This window comes from Amblyomma maculatum, chromosome 3 (genome assembly GCF_055883805.1).
Source record: "Amblyomma maculatum isolate TAMU_Amacu chromosome 3, ASM5588380v1, whole genome shotgun sequence".
Taxonomy (NCBI): domain Eukaryota; kingdom Metazoa; phylum Arthropoda; class Arachnida; order Ixodida; family Ixodidae; genus Amblyomma; species Amblyomma maculatum.
Window position 1 is genome coordinate 113,829,639 of NC_139346.1, and position 13,004 is coordinate 113,842,642.

At 49.3% G+C, this 13,004-nt stretch overlaps 1 protein-coding gene across 1 annotated transcript in view; it reads left to right on the forward strand.

The window, feature by feature from the left end:
* The window catches only part of LOC146195734 (uncharacterized), a 53,081-nt gene extending 50,207 nt beyond the window's left edge, over positions 1 to 2,874 (forward strand). Inside the window, exon 10 of the mRNA XM_084596844.1 lies at positions 2,815 to 2,874. Coding sequence (XP_084452970.1) covers positions 2,815 to 2,874 — 60 coding nt within the window. The remainder of the gene's footprint in view (positions 1 to 2,814) is intronic.
* Positions 2,875 to 13,004: the final 10,130 nt, after the last annotated feature.

Here is a 13,004-nt window from a genome sequence, read left to right on the forward strand (position 1 = left end):
ATCATCCTTTTTGTTAATGTCAATTTTAAGATTCGCGGACGAATAATTCGTGCTCACCTGTCGTCCGATATCAAAACTCTTTAGCGATCATCAGTCCGTGCTCGCGTCGGTGATACGCGTATAGGCAATCTGCAGTAGCTGTACGGCGGAAAGCATCTCTGCTCTCATTTTCTGCGCTTTTAAGGCAATCGAATGTCTTGAGAGCTACTTCCGAACACCAATACGGGCGAAAGGACACCGCCTGTTCGGGAATGGTCATGTTTAGAACTTGAACGATGTCGACGTCACCGCAAGAGCGCGCCTCTCGCGATGGAACAACCGTGCGCCCAACGTTGAGTTTCGCACGAGTAAACGGACGTTTTTTTTTTGTTTTTTGTTTTTTTTTTTGTAGCGAGAGCTACATTGGCCACAGTCTTGGTATTTCGCCGTGCCTGTCTGGTGCCTGTCTGAAGAGCGAAGAAAGAACTCTTTGGAAGCGGTAGCTGGCAGCTGACATAGCCGAGCACTATCTGGACGTAGGACTTCCTGACATTACGTTTGGCAGGAGTTGCCAACTCAGGCCTCTCATTTCATATAGGAGGGTGATATCAGAATCAGCCTGCCAAAACCCTTGCATTCATGTTATCCCTAGGCCACGCAGGCACGTTTATACGGCTCGGTTAAAACGGGGCTTTATATTTTGGCTGGTAGCTTACGCTATCACATCATGGTGAAGGTGGGGGTGAAAACAGAGAGAAAGAGGTGCCGTAGTAGAGGTTTTCGGACCACCGCGCGATAAAGGCTTTCGCCTCATCGCACTTTAGGGGTCAAAAGTGCCCCCTATAGCATAAATAAAGCTGTAACCATAGAGTACACTACTATGTGCAAAAGCCATGTCCTTACTTTCAAGCCGAACTTAAGCGTAGCCATGCAGATAGCTCTCGCGTAACTACAGGTTTAACCACAAGCTAAACCACTGCTTTTTTTTAACGATATTTATTGCCACAGTGTATCAGTCGGATATGTGATGATGAACTGAAATGATTAAATGAATGAAAAAAGTTGGTTGATGTAAACGGAGTTTTTCATTTACCAATACATTGAGCGGACAGACCCAGCTTCCTCTTCCGTTTCTGCTTATTCCGCCAAACGTCATCTTCCTCCAATACTGGACCGCGGGAAGTGCGTGACACTGGCCCCTTCGCAGGCGATGCCGGCCGGACGAGTCAAGGTTCGTGACGTTGATGCGGCTTCATGCGGCCCATGCAGAGTACTTGAGTCTTCCGAGAACGACGATTTTGCGTGGTCAGGCGAGAGACTACAACGTTTACTGCGCTGAGGCGTTCCAGTACAATGAAAGGGCCTATATAATGGTGCAACAGTTTCTGGGACAAGCCGCGCTTATGCAACGGCGTCCAAAGCTACACCAAGTCACAATGCAGGGCATAATTGACATCTTGATCACGCTTGTCGTAGCGTTGCTTGTAGCGTTCCTAGGAGGCTAGGGTGCGAACTAGTCGACGAGATTCTTTAGCCAAAGAGAGAGTATGCGCTACTGAAGTTTCAGCAGGGAGTGAGAAAGGCAAAAACGTGTTCATAGTATTTCATGGAGGTAGTGCGTAAAGACCAAAAAACAGACTGTAGCATGTTTTTTGGTGCTTAGCAGTGTCAAATGCGTATCTTAAAAACGTAAGGACTTCATCCCAGTTTTGTGGCGGGAGTCGACATGCATTGCGAGCATATTGCTAAGGTTCGTTCGGTAAGACCGTTTGTTTGTGAGTAGTAAGGAGTTGAATGGCGAAAATTGAATGAGCAGAGGCGAAGAAGTTCTACAACTTCTGCTGTAAATTGTCGCCCACGGTCGCTTATTAACACACGAGGAGGCTCAAGGTGAAGATTCATGGACCGTAGGAGGAACGCCGACACATCAGAAGCAGGGGCTGGCGGTATGGCAGCAGTTTCACAGTACCGCATAAGGCAGTCTACGCACACTATGACACAGCGGTTTCCGTTGAAGGAACGGGGAAACGGTCCTAGAAGGTCAATTCCCGCCTGTTCGAATGGGGGTTCGTGGTGGCGTTTTAAGCTGAAGACGACCCGGCGGAGAGCAGGTTGGGTGCGTGCAACGCTGGCACCGGAGGCAGCTGGCCACATAACGTTGAGTAGTGTAACGCATCTTCGGCTAATAAAAACGTTCCTTAGTTCTGTGTAATGTCCTGGCGAAACCCAAGTGCCCCGTTGTGACATCGTCGTGCATTACGCGAAGAACCTGACAGCTACGACTTGTAGGAACTACCAGAAGAAACCGCGCACCTACTGACGAGTAGTTCTTCTTGCATAGTAGACCGTCATGAATGCAGAATGAGGTCGTAGGGTTCCGGGAAGTTGCGGCATCAAAAAGCGGCGTCAACTCCTTGTCATTCCGCTGCGCAATCTTGAATTCACCAACATCGGGGAAGTTTGGATGAGATAGCAGCCACATATTCATCCAAGATCTCATTGCCGCAATCAGTAGTTTCAAGTGGCAACAGTGACAGGCAATCAGCATCACCGTGCTTACGACCACCCTTAAAAGACACAGTAAAATTGAATTCTTCAAGGCTCAAAGCCCACCTCGCAAGACGTCCACAGGGATCACGAAGGTTTACAAGCCAACATAAGGAATGATGGTCCGTCACAATTTTAAAAGCACATTCATAAAGATAGGGCTCAAACCGTTAGCACACCGAAAACAACAGCTGTGCATTTCTGTTGAGTTACTGTGTAATTACGCTCAGCCTTGCTCAAAGAGCGGCTTGCATACGCAACGACATGTTCATCGCCATTGTGGTGCAGTATGAGCACAGCCCCAACTCCAACTTCGCTGGCGTCACCGTGAAGTTCTGTTGGAGCTGATGGACAGAGGCGGCGTAGTACAGGTCCTGATGTCCAAATACATTTTAAATGACGAAAGGTGGAGTCACAATTGGCAGTCCACTTGAAAGGCACATCTTTTGCAGAAGCCAAGTAAGGGGATATGCTAGGTGAGCACACTTTGGAACAAAACGCCGGAATAAGAGCAAAGCCCACAAAAAACTCCTGAGCTGTATTAATTATTTTGGGAGTTTAAAACAAGCGACAGCTTCAATTTTTTTCGGATCAAGCCTGGCCCCATCCTTGTCTACAAGATGTCCAAGTACCACTGTCTTGCGTTCTCTAAAACAACATTTCTTGGAATTTAAGTACCAGATCAGCTTTCTCAATACACTCCAAAACAATCTCCAATCGACTGTTCTGTTCCCGAAAAGTAGTCCGGAATATTACTACATCGTCCAAATAACACATACAAATGTGCCACTTCAGTGCGCGAAAAACTGTATCCATGAATCTTTTGAACGTGACTGGAGCGTTACATGATCCAAAGGGCACCACATTAAATTCATACAGCCCATCTGGGGCGATGAATTCCGTCTTTTCTTTATCTTTCAAGTGCATGGGAATCTGCCAATAGCCTGATCGCAGGTCAACTGAGGAAAAATAGGAGGCAGAATGTAAGCAATCAATGGTATCATCAATACGTGGCAGGGGATACACGTCCTTCTGGATAACTGTATTCAGCCATCTATAATCAACACAAAACCGCCATGTGCCATCTTTCTTTTTGACGAGTACCACAGGGGCAGCCCACGGACTAGATGATTCCTGAATGATGCCCTTAAGCAGCATATCACGAACTCGTTATTCGGTTGTATGGCGGTCTGATGGGGAGGCACGATAAGGCTTCTGACGGATCGGATCGGCAGCCCCAGTATTGATTCGGTGCTGAGTACGGGTAATGGGAATCCTTGGTGGCGAGTCCCGAGAGAAATCGAAAGCCGCAGTAAGTTTTCACAGAACTTACGCTAAACTGTGACTGCCCCTTGTTGGCAGGGATTTGTTAATCATCGCACGATATTTTGTCTTATCTACTTCTGAACATGGGGTAGGCTTGGAATTGTCTGTGCTTAGCACTGCCACTGATTTAAAAGCGTCTTCGTCAAAGTTATTAAGGTTTAGACCACGTGGTAATACAGCAGGTTCGTTAGAGCAGTTAGTCGTCCACAAAGAAGCATGGCCATTCATGACTGAAATGATGCAGCGGGGAATCACAAAACTTTTCTTCGCGCAGTTGAGAGTGAGGGGTTCAACCACAGCGTCGAACGCATCACTGGCACAACTTGAACTAACAACTTGTATAAACTCTGCTGACATTGCAGGAATGAGTATGTCGTCCGAAACCGAAAGCGTGCAAGGACCGATCCGCGAATTTTCACACAAAGCAGATTCAATACCAGTACTTACAGAAATGTCTCCGTTGCAAAAATCGACAGTGGCCCCACATTGTTCCAAAAAATCGAGTCCAAGAATTACGTCATGCGTTGATCGAGCAAGTACTGCGCATTCAGTTAGGAATGTGTGGCCAGAGATAACAAGATTTACGGAACAGACTCCAAGTGGGTTAAGCGGTTCGCCACCAACACCAAACAATGTCGCCACACTATCCCAACCAAACATAATTTTAGATCGAGGCAGTTTTTAAAAGCGAGACTTATAATAGAAATGGTTGCACCTGTGTTCAACAATGCCAAAGCACGTGCACCATCCAGAAATACTTCATTTCGGTTCTTTAACATCGAAACGGACTAGAATCATTTGTGACCTCACCTCCATCGGCCTCACTCACTAGTTTCCCGGAGGTGGCGACCGTCGTCGGGGGGAAGGGGTGCGTCGTAGGCGCCGAGATGGTGGTGTCGGGCTACGGTCAGAGGCCGGAAATTCGCTTCGGTTTAGCGCCATTTGGCGCTGTTGTCGTCTAGCTGTTGTTGTGTACTCATTCCGGCCAGGCGTTCTTCTATATGGATCATCAATGTCAGCAGGAAACCTTGTACGGGAGTTCACCCACTGTCGGCGATGCTGCTGGTACGGATGGCAATTGCGGCAAAAACGTGAAACGTGGCCGATCATTTCACAGGCATAACACACTGGCGGCTCACGTTCATTCGCTGAATAAGGCTAATCGTCGCTTGGATTAAATGCTTCATGTTCTGGATGTAGTCTACGAAGAGGACGGGAGTGCTCGCTGTTGTTGGCGTTCATGGTGAGAGGCTGGATGTTCGGGCGATGAACAGCAGAGCATCGGATATCCGAAGGAGATGTAACAGAGGAAGCATAACAGGTAAAAAATGGGCTATTGTCTGCCGAAGAGGTGTCACTGTAGACGGATCTGACGTGTCCCCTAATATCTTGATGCATCCGAAGCTCTTCGCGGACGATCTGTCAAATTGTATCTGCCATGCTCGTCGTTTCAGACACATCCACACTGGCGACAGTTCTGTCATTAGGCAACCGACCAAACTTCGGGATGATGTGGTGTCGCTTCAAACCTTCAAACGTGCGGCAGTGTCGTGTTATATCAGCGGTTGTATTGAAATCGTTCTTGCACATGACGAAGTTGTACACCTTTTGCACTATTCCTTTGAGGAGGTGGCCCACTTTGGCATCCTCAGTTATCCGAGCCTCAACTATTTTGCACAGCTTGAGGACTACTTCTATGTACGTTGTGCAGGTCTCCCCCGGTAATTGCGCTCTGTGAGCCAGAGTCTGTTCGCCGCTGTTTTTTCGAGCATCGGCACTGCCAAATCTCGCTCTCATTTCTTCCATGAAGAGATCCCAGGTGGTAAGGGATGCTTCATGATTGTCAAACTATGTTAGCGCAGTTTCTTTAAGAAAGGATACCGCATTCGCCAGCTTGGTATTCGCATCCCAGCGGTAGTATTTGCTCACCCGATTGTAGTGGGTCATCCAGTCATCCACGGCTTCGGCTTCCCCAGGCTTGCCATAGAAGAGCCGGGGTTCCCGATAGGGCTGTGCTGCTGGCATGGGCTGAGTTTAAACATCTGCCTGCACCATGTCCGTCCGTAGGGGGGTAGCCCAGCACTTCTGCTTCGGCGGTGTGGGAGAGGTTCCGTGGTGATATATACCCCGCAAACTCCACCACACTTGTTATGAGGTTTATTTACACAGATGTTAGGATTCGCTGGAGATTAGCACACCAGAGCGGACAGACCCAGCTTCCTATTCCTCTTCTGTTTATTCCGCCAAACCTCATCTTCCTCCAATACTGGACCGCGGGAAGTGCGTGAGAATATTACGTTCACACTTCATACCCAAACATTGAAAGTCCAGAAAGAAACTGAGAAGTGATTGATCGCCTGTTTATTTTATTTTTTATTGCTGTTTGATTACAGCACCATAATTTTCTCGCGCTTTCGCTTTGCAGTTTAATACCATGGCGAACACTTCTTTTTTCGTGGTGCACCTTACGACGGTGCCGCGGAAGCTACCATTTGATGCCAGCTCTATTGTCCCCATCCTAGCATTCTGTCTGCGGAAAAGTACGCGTGCCCTCATCCCGCCGTGCACTTGCCCCCTACCTAAAAACTTAACTAGACTGGAGAAGGCATTCCTTAGAATGATAATAGCTAGAGCGGCCATTACTCCGTCGGTCAAGTGTTGATGAGACTTCCAGGGCATAGAACCGATCACCTGCCCGAAATGTTCTGCACCGGCTGAGAAGGTGGATGGTTACCACCAGCTGTGGACTTGTGCAGGGACGAGGGCATCAAGGACACGGTATCTTCAGGAAGTAGTACTGTCGGCGACGAGGGAAGATTGCACCAACTGGGTAATGAACAACGCTAAAAGCAAAAGTCTTCTTTTGTTTTTGACTGAATACGGTTTGCATGAGTTTTTATAGCATGCATTATGGCAAGTTAGCGAAAAAAACACTCATTGAAACTAAAAGAGAGGAACCGGCAGAAAGTGACGAGACATTCATTTAGCTTAAACATATTATTCAAAAATATATTCGCCTCAACATTTCTGTTTTTTGAGCTCGCTCGCTGGCTCTCGTTGTTTAGACTGCTCTATGCAGCTTGAGTTATGCCTGCCGAGTTTACCGCGACAGACCTTTTTTGAAAAGGTCTCAGAGCTTTGCCATTAGCTGCGTGTCAGCCGCCTTTGAAGCCAATTACGTTACATTTCAAGGCCTTACAAATGCCCGCGTGACAAGGGTATAAAGCCTCAGTCTAAGAGGTTCCTGTTCGTCAGCGCTCTCAGAACAGGAGACAGCTAAGATGATCGCCTCGTTGGTGAACTTTTCACCTTTAGAGACTGCGTCGTCAACGTGGAAGCATTTTCTGAGTCTGGACATGCCGTGATAATCGTTACATCGGCTGCATTTTTGCAGTTATCCATGTCAGTGGCATTCCAAACGAGGCTTACTTTAAAGGAGATAATCTGACGACCTTGAAGATCTGAGGAAACAGTGAACAAAATAAGGAAAACCAAAAGCGTCCGCGCAAGGCCTGAGCACTTCACACACACTGACTGCGGTTCGAACCAGACAGGCAGCCTATGGAGCGACACATCGCTACTGACTCTGCAGCGCGTTTTCTGCAATAGAGAGAGGACAGGCAGGTAACCGCCGCTTGCGGCGGGGCTAGCCTGCCACCGAATTTTTATCTGTTGTAGGCCGTCATTGCACCCGCCACCACTTCGGTGGTGGATGATGGCTGTTGTAGCGGCGCGCGTCTTTCTCTCCCTGTTCCTTTCCTTTCTTCTCTATTTTCTTTTCTGTCTGCACGAGGCAGCGGAGGTGGCTCAGCTACAGCCAGTAGCAGCCCGTGCATTTTCTTTTCCTTCTTCCTACAGCCACAACAACAACATCTGCAATAAACACACCCTCAGAGACACTTGAGAATAGGCTGCTCCAGCGAGAATTTGGAAAGCTTCACTGTTTTCTTCTCTCTTGCGTCTTTGCAGCATGGCACGCATGACGATTGTGTGCGTGGTAACATGGGGTTCTCTCTGGCACATCACCGGTCGATCCACTTGTCGGCTCCGCTCGTCGTGCGCGCGCTTTTGCATTGTGAGAGTGACATGGTAGTCTAGGTCTGGTTGTAGCTCTGCTTTGAAGGCTGGCTCTCTGTGACCGTATTTAATTGTATCGGTAATGTGCAATGACAGCACTGATAAATTTTTTTCTTGCGTAGAAAACTTGAAGAACCTAACCGTCCCATAGAAGTTCATTTTTCATACCCAATATATTGTTTTAATCTGTTTGACTGAAGTTGGTTTGACTAATTTTATTTTACCCGCCTACTTGCGCTCCTTAATTTGTTTCGAGTAATTAATAGCAAGACATTAAAGGGTGTGGAATATGTGCCCAAAACTAGTTTTTTTTTTTACCTCGGCCTCTTTGATGTTACTTGCAAAGCATTAATAGAGAATGCTGCCTGGTTTACAGTTGTTTATCGTAAAACGGTGCTGGTAACTGTTTTCTTCCTTCGAACAGATTATGGCCAACCCAAAGGGGTTGGATTTTAATTATCTACGGATTTGATTGGGTGTGTAATTCTGAGGCGGATCATGAGAAGCGATAGCCCTCATGCCTTTGTCCTTCCCTTGAAAAAGAAGCCATCAGACCCGGCTGAGGGGTTCTGTCCAGCCGATCACAACTGGCGACTCCATGCTGGGCACTTACGCTTTCCTCTGTGTGAGTTAAGCGGATCTCTGTGTGAGGTATGTTTTGCGCATAAGATGTACCCTTTTGTTAGGGTGGTGGCAGCTCTGTGTGAGGCCACCAATGAAAATTCAGTTGTTTTTGTACATAATGTGTGAACATATCTTCCCCCTTCGTGGAAGATATATTCCGCTACCTTGGGGCTATTGTTGTGGATGTAGGAAGAAAGCAAAAATGCACAGGCTTGCTACTGGCTCTGTAGCTGAGCCACTACGCTGCCTCGTGCAGGCAAAAAGAATTGGTTCACAGGAAGGGAAAGGCGCAGTATGTGTCATTCCCTTCCTGTGAACCAATTCCCTTCTGTCTGCACGAGGCAGCGGAGAAGGATTGATTTATAGAAAGGGAATGGCACGGTAACTATCTCACTTGTTTTCTGTGGACACCTCAACCGCGCCGTAAGGGAAGGGAGGAAGGTGGGAGCGAAGTGTAAAGAAAGAAAGAGGGGCCGTAGTGGAGGGCTACGGAGTAATTTCGACCACCTGGGGATCTTTAAAATGCGCTGACATCGCACAGCACACGACGCCTCTTCGTTTCGCCTCCATCGAAACGCAGCGCATGAGGTCGGGTTCGAACCCGGATACTCCGGCACAAAAGTCGGGCGTCTTACCACTGCACAACCCCGGCGGGGCGAGGCAGCGGAGATGGCTCAGCTACAGAGCCAAATAGAGAAGAAAGAAAAGGAAGAGGGAGAGAAAGACGCGCGCCGCAACAACAGCCGTCGTCCACCACCAAAGCGGCGGTGGGTGCAGTGACGGCCTACATGGGGCTGGGACAGGTAGGTCACCGCCGCTTGCGACGGGGGCTCGCCTGCCTCAGAATTTTTATCTGTGGTCGGCCGTCATTGCACCTGCCGCCGCTTCGGTGGTGGACGACGGCTGTTGTGGCGGCGCGCGTCTTTCTATGCTTCTTCCTTTTCTTTCTTCTCTATTTGCTCTTTTGTCTGCACGAGGCAGCAGAGGTGGAGGAGGTGATAAGGAGTGGCAGTTCCTGGCCCTACGGGGCTAAAATGGTAGGTCACTGCCGCTTGCGGCGGGGGCTAGCCTGCCACCGAATTTTCATCCTTTGTAGGCCATCATTTTGTAGGCCGTCATTTTTATCTGTTGCAGGTAGGCTCACCGCACAGTTGTCAGTAGGATTTACTAACTCGGAAAAAATTTTGGCATACGTCCAGGGGTTTGGCTGCGACCGCGTTTCCAGCCGACGTCACGTGGTAGCCTGTTCTCGACTGAACGAGGCGTGTGGTGGACGTGATGGTGGAGGCCGGCTCGGCCTGAGCTCTTTGGAATAAGTGGTAATGGCCTGATACGTATCCAATGACTCACCCCGTCGAACACGAGAATCGGAGATCCCTTCACCAGTTCGCTCAACAAAACCTCGAGCACATATGTGCGGTAGAAGTAGGCGGTAGGATAGTTAGAGAGGGTACCGGTAAGCTGTCTAAGGAGACGAAAGATTTGAATAAGAAACGCCAGAGTATGAAAGCATCCAATCCAACAGACCAGATTGAATTGGCCAAGATATCAAAGCTAATCAATAAGCGCAAGGTGGCCGATATAAGGAATTATAACATGGAGAAAATTCAGCATGCTGTAAAGAACGGGGGAAGCCTTAAAGCGGTGAAGAAGAAGTTGGGAATAGGCAAAAACCAGATGTATTCGATATGGGACAAGGAGGGCAACGTCATCACGAATATGGACAAGATAGTCAAAGTAGCCGAGAAGTTCTATACAGATCTCTACAGTAGCCAAAGTAGTCAGGACCGTAAGGAGATTGGCCGTAGGGAAAAACAGTCAGACGTTCCAGTAGTTACGAAGGACGAGATCAAGAAAGCATTAGAAATTATGAATAGGGAGAAAGCTGGAGAGGATCAGATAACTACAGATTTGCTGAAGGACGGGGGCATATCGTGTTAGAAAAGCTGGCCACCCTGTATACGCAGTGCCTGATGTCATCGAAGATACCGGAACCATGGAAGAATGCAAACATTATCCTCATTCATAAGAAAGGGGACTCTAAGGACCTTAAAGATTACAGACAAATCAGCTTACTCTCTGTTACGTATAAGGTATTTACTAAGGTAATCGCTACAGGAATCGACAACCTTAGACTGCAATCAAGCAGAGGATCAAGCAGGTTTTCGGAAACGGTACTCTACTCTCGATCATATCCATACCATCAGTCAGTTGATAGAAAAACACTCAGAATATAACCAGCCCTTATACATAGCATTCATTGATTACGAAAAAGCATTTGACTCAGTTGAAACCTCGGTGGTGATGGAGGCATTGCGAAACCAGGGGGTAGACGAGCCGTACGTGAAAGTGCTGGAAGATATGTATAGTGGCTGCACAGCAACCATAGTTCTGCATAAAGAAACAAAATTCCCATAAAGAAAGGTGGAAGGCAAGGAGACACAATCTCCCCAGTACTACTCACAGCTTGCTTAGAGGAAGTATTCAGAGACTTGGAAGGGGAGCAGTTAGGGATATGGGTAGATCGAGAATACCTCAGTAATCTGCGATTTGCTGATGACATTGCCTTGCTAAGACTCGGATAATGAACTGCAAATAATATTGGTGACCTAGACAGAAAAAGTAGAAAGGTAGGCTTGAAAATCAATATGCAGAAGACTAAGGTAATGTTCAACAGCCACGGAAAGGAACAGCAGTTTACATTAGGTAGCGAAGTAATGGAAGTAGTAGGCGATTATGTCTACTTAGGACAGGTAGTAACCGCAGATCCGGACCATGAAAAGGAAATAAGAACAATAAGATTGGAAAGGAGCGCGTTTGGCAAGCACTCGCAGATTATGACTAGCAGCTTACCGGTATCGCTAAAGACGAAAGTATACAACAGTTGCATCTTACCTGTACTCACCTATGGGGATGAAACGTGGAGGCTAACCAAGAGAGTTCTACTTAAGTTGAGGACAACCCAGAGGGCTATGGAACGAAAAATGGTAGGGGTAACATTAAGAGATAGGAAGCGTGCAGAGTGGGTCAGAGAAATAAATCAGGTTACCGACATTCTAGTGGAAATTAAGAAGAAAAAATGAGCATGGGCAGGACATGTGCGAAGAGAGGATAACCGATGGTCGCTGAGGGTAACAAACTGGATTCCAAGGGAAGGAAAGCGTAGCAGGGGGCGCCAGAAAGCTAGGTGGGCGGATGAGATTAAGTTCGCAGGTGTCAAGTGGATGCAACTAGCACAGAACCGGGGTTAAGTGGAGAAATATGGGAGAGGCTTTCGCCCTGTAGTCAGGCTGCTGCTGCTGCTGCTGCTGCTGCTGCTGCTGCTGCTGCTGCTGCTGCTGCTGCTGCTGCTGCTGCTGCTGCTGCTGCTGCTGCTGCTGCTGCTGCTGCTGCTGCTGCTGCTGCTGCTGCTGCTGCTGCTGCTGCTGCTGCTGCTGCTGCTGCTGCTGCTGCTGCTGCTGCTGCTGCTGCTGCTGCTGCTGCTGCTGCTGCTGCTGCTGCTGCTGCTGCTGCTGCTGCTGCTGCTGCTGCTGCTGCTGCTGCTGCTGCTGCTGCTGCTGCTGCTGCTGCTGCTGCTGCTGCTGCTGCTGCTGCTGCTGCTGCTGCTGCTGCTGCTGCTGCTGCTGCTGCTGCTGCTGCTGCTGCTGCTGCTGCTGCTGCTGCTGCTGCTGCTGCTGCTGCTGCTGCTGCTGCTGCTGCTGCTGCTGCTGCTGCTGCTGCTGCTGCTGCTGCTGCTGCTGCTGCTGCTGCTGCTGCTGCTGCTGCTGCTGCTGCTGCTGCTGCTGCTGCTGCTGCTGCTGCTGCTGCTGCTGCTGCTGCTGCTGCTGCTGCTGCTGCTGCTGCTGCTGCTGCTGCTGCTGCTGCTGCTGCTGCTGCTGCTGCTGCTGCTGCTGCTGCTGCTGCTGCTGCTGCTGCTGCTGCTGCTGCTGCTGCTGCTGCTGCTGCTGCTGCTGCTGCTGCTGCTGCTGCTGCTGCTGCTGCTGCTGCTGCTGCTGCTGCTGCTGCTGCTGCTGCTGCTGCTGCTGCTGCTGCTGCTGCTGCTGCTGCTGCTGCTGCTGCTGCTGCTGCTGCTGCTGCTGCTGCTGCTGCTGCTGCTGCTGCTGCTGCTGCTGCTGCTGCTGCTGCTGCTGCTGCTGCTGCTGCTGCTGCTGCTGCTGCTGCTGCTGCTGCTGCTGCTGCTGCTGCTGCTGCTGCTGCTGCTGCTGCTGCTGCTGCTGCTGCTGCTGCTGCTGCTGCTGCTGCTGCTGCTGCTGCTGCTGCTGCTGCTGCTGCTGCTGCTGCTGCTGCTGCTGCTGCTGCTGCTGCTGCTGCTGCTGCGAGATGTCTAGGAGCCGTTAGTAATTAGTTTGAAACGCCGCTGATGCCTGCTGTACTAACGGCTCCTAGACATCTCGGTTTGCTTCTCTTTGCTGTGTGGTGCCGCGTTCCAAGAAGCGGCAAATGAAAGGCGC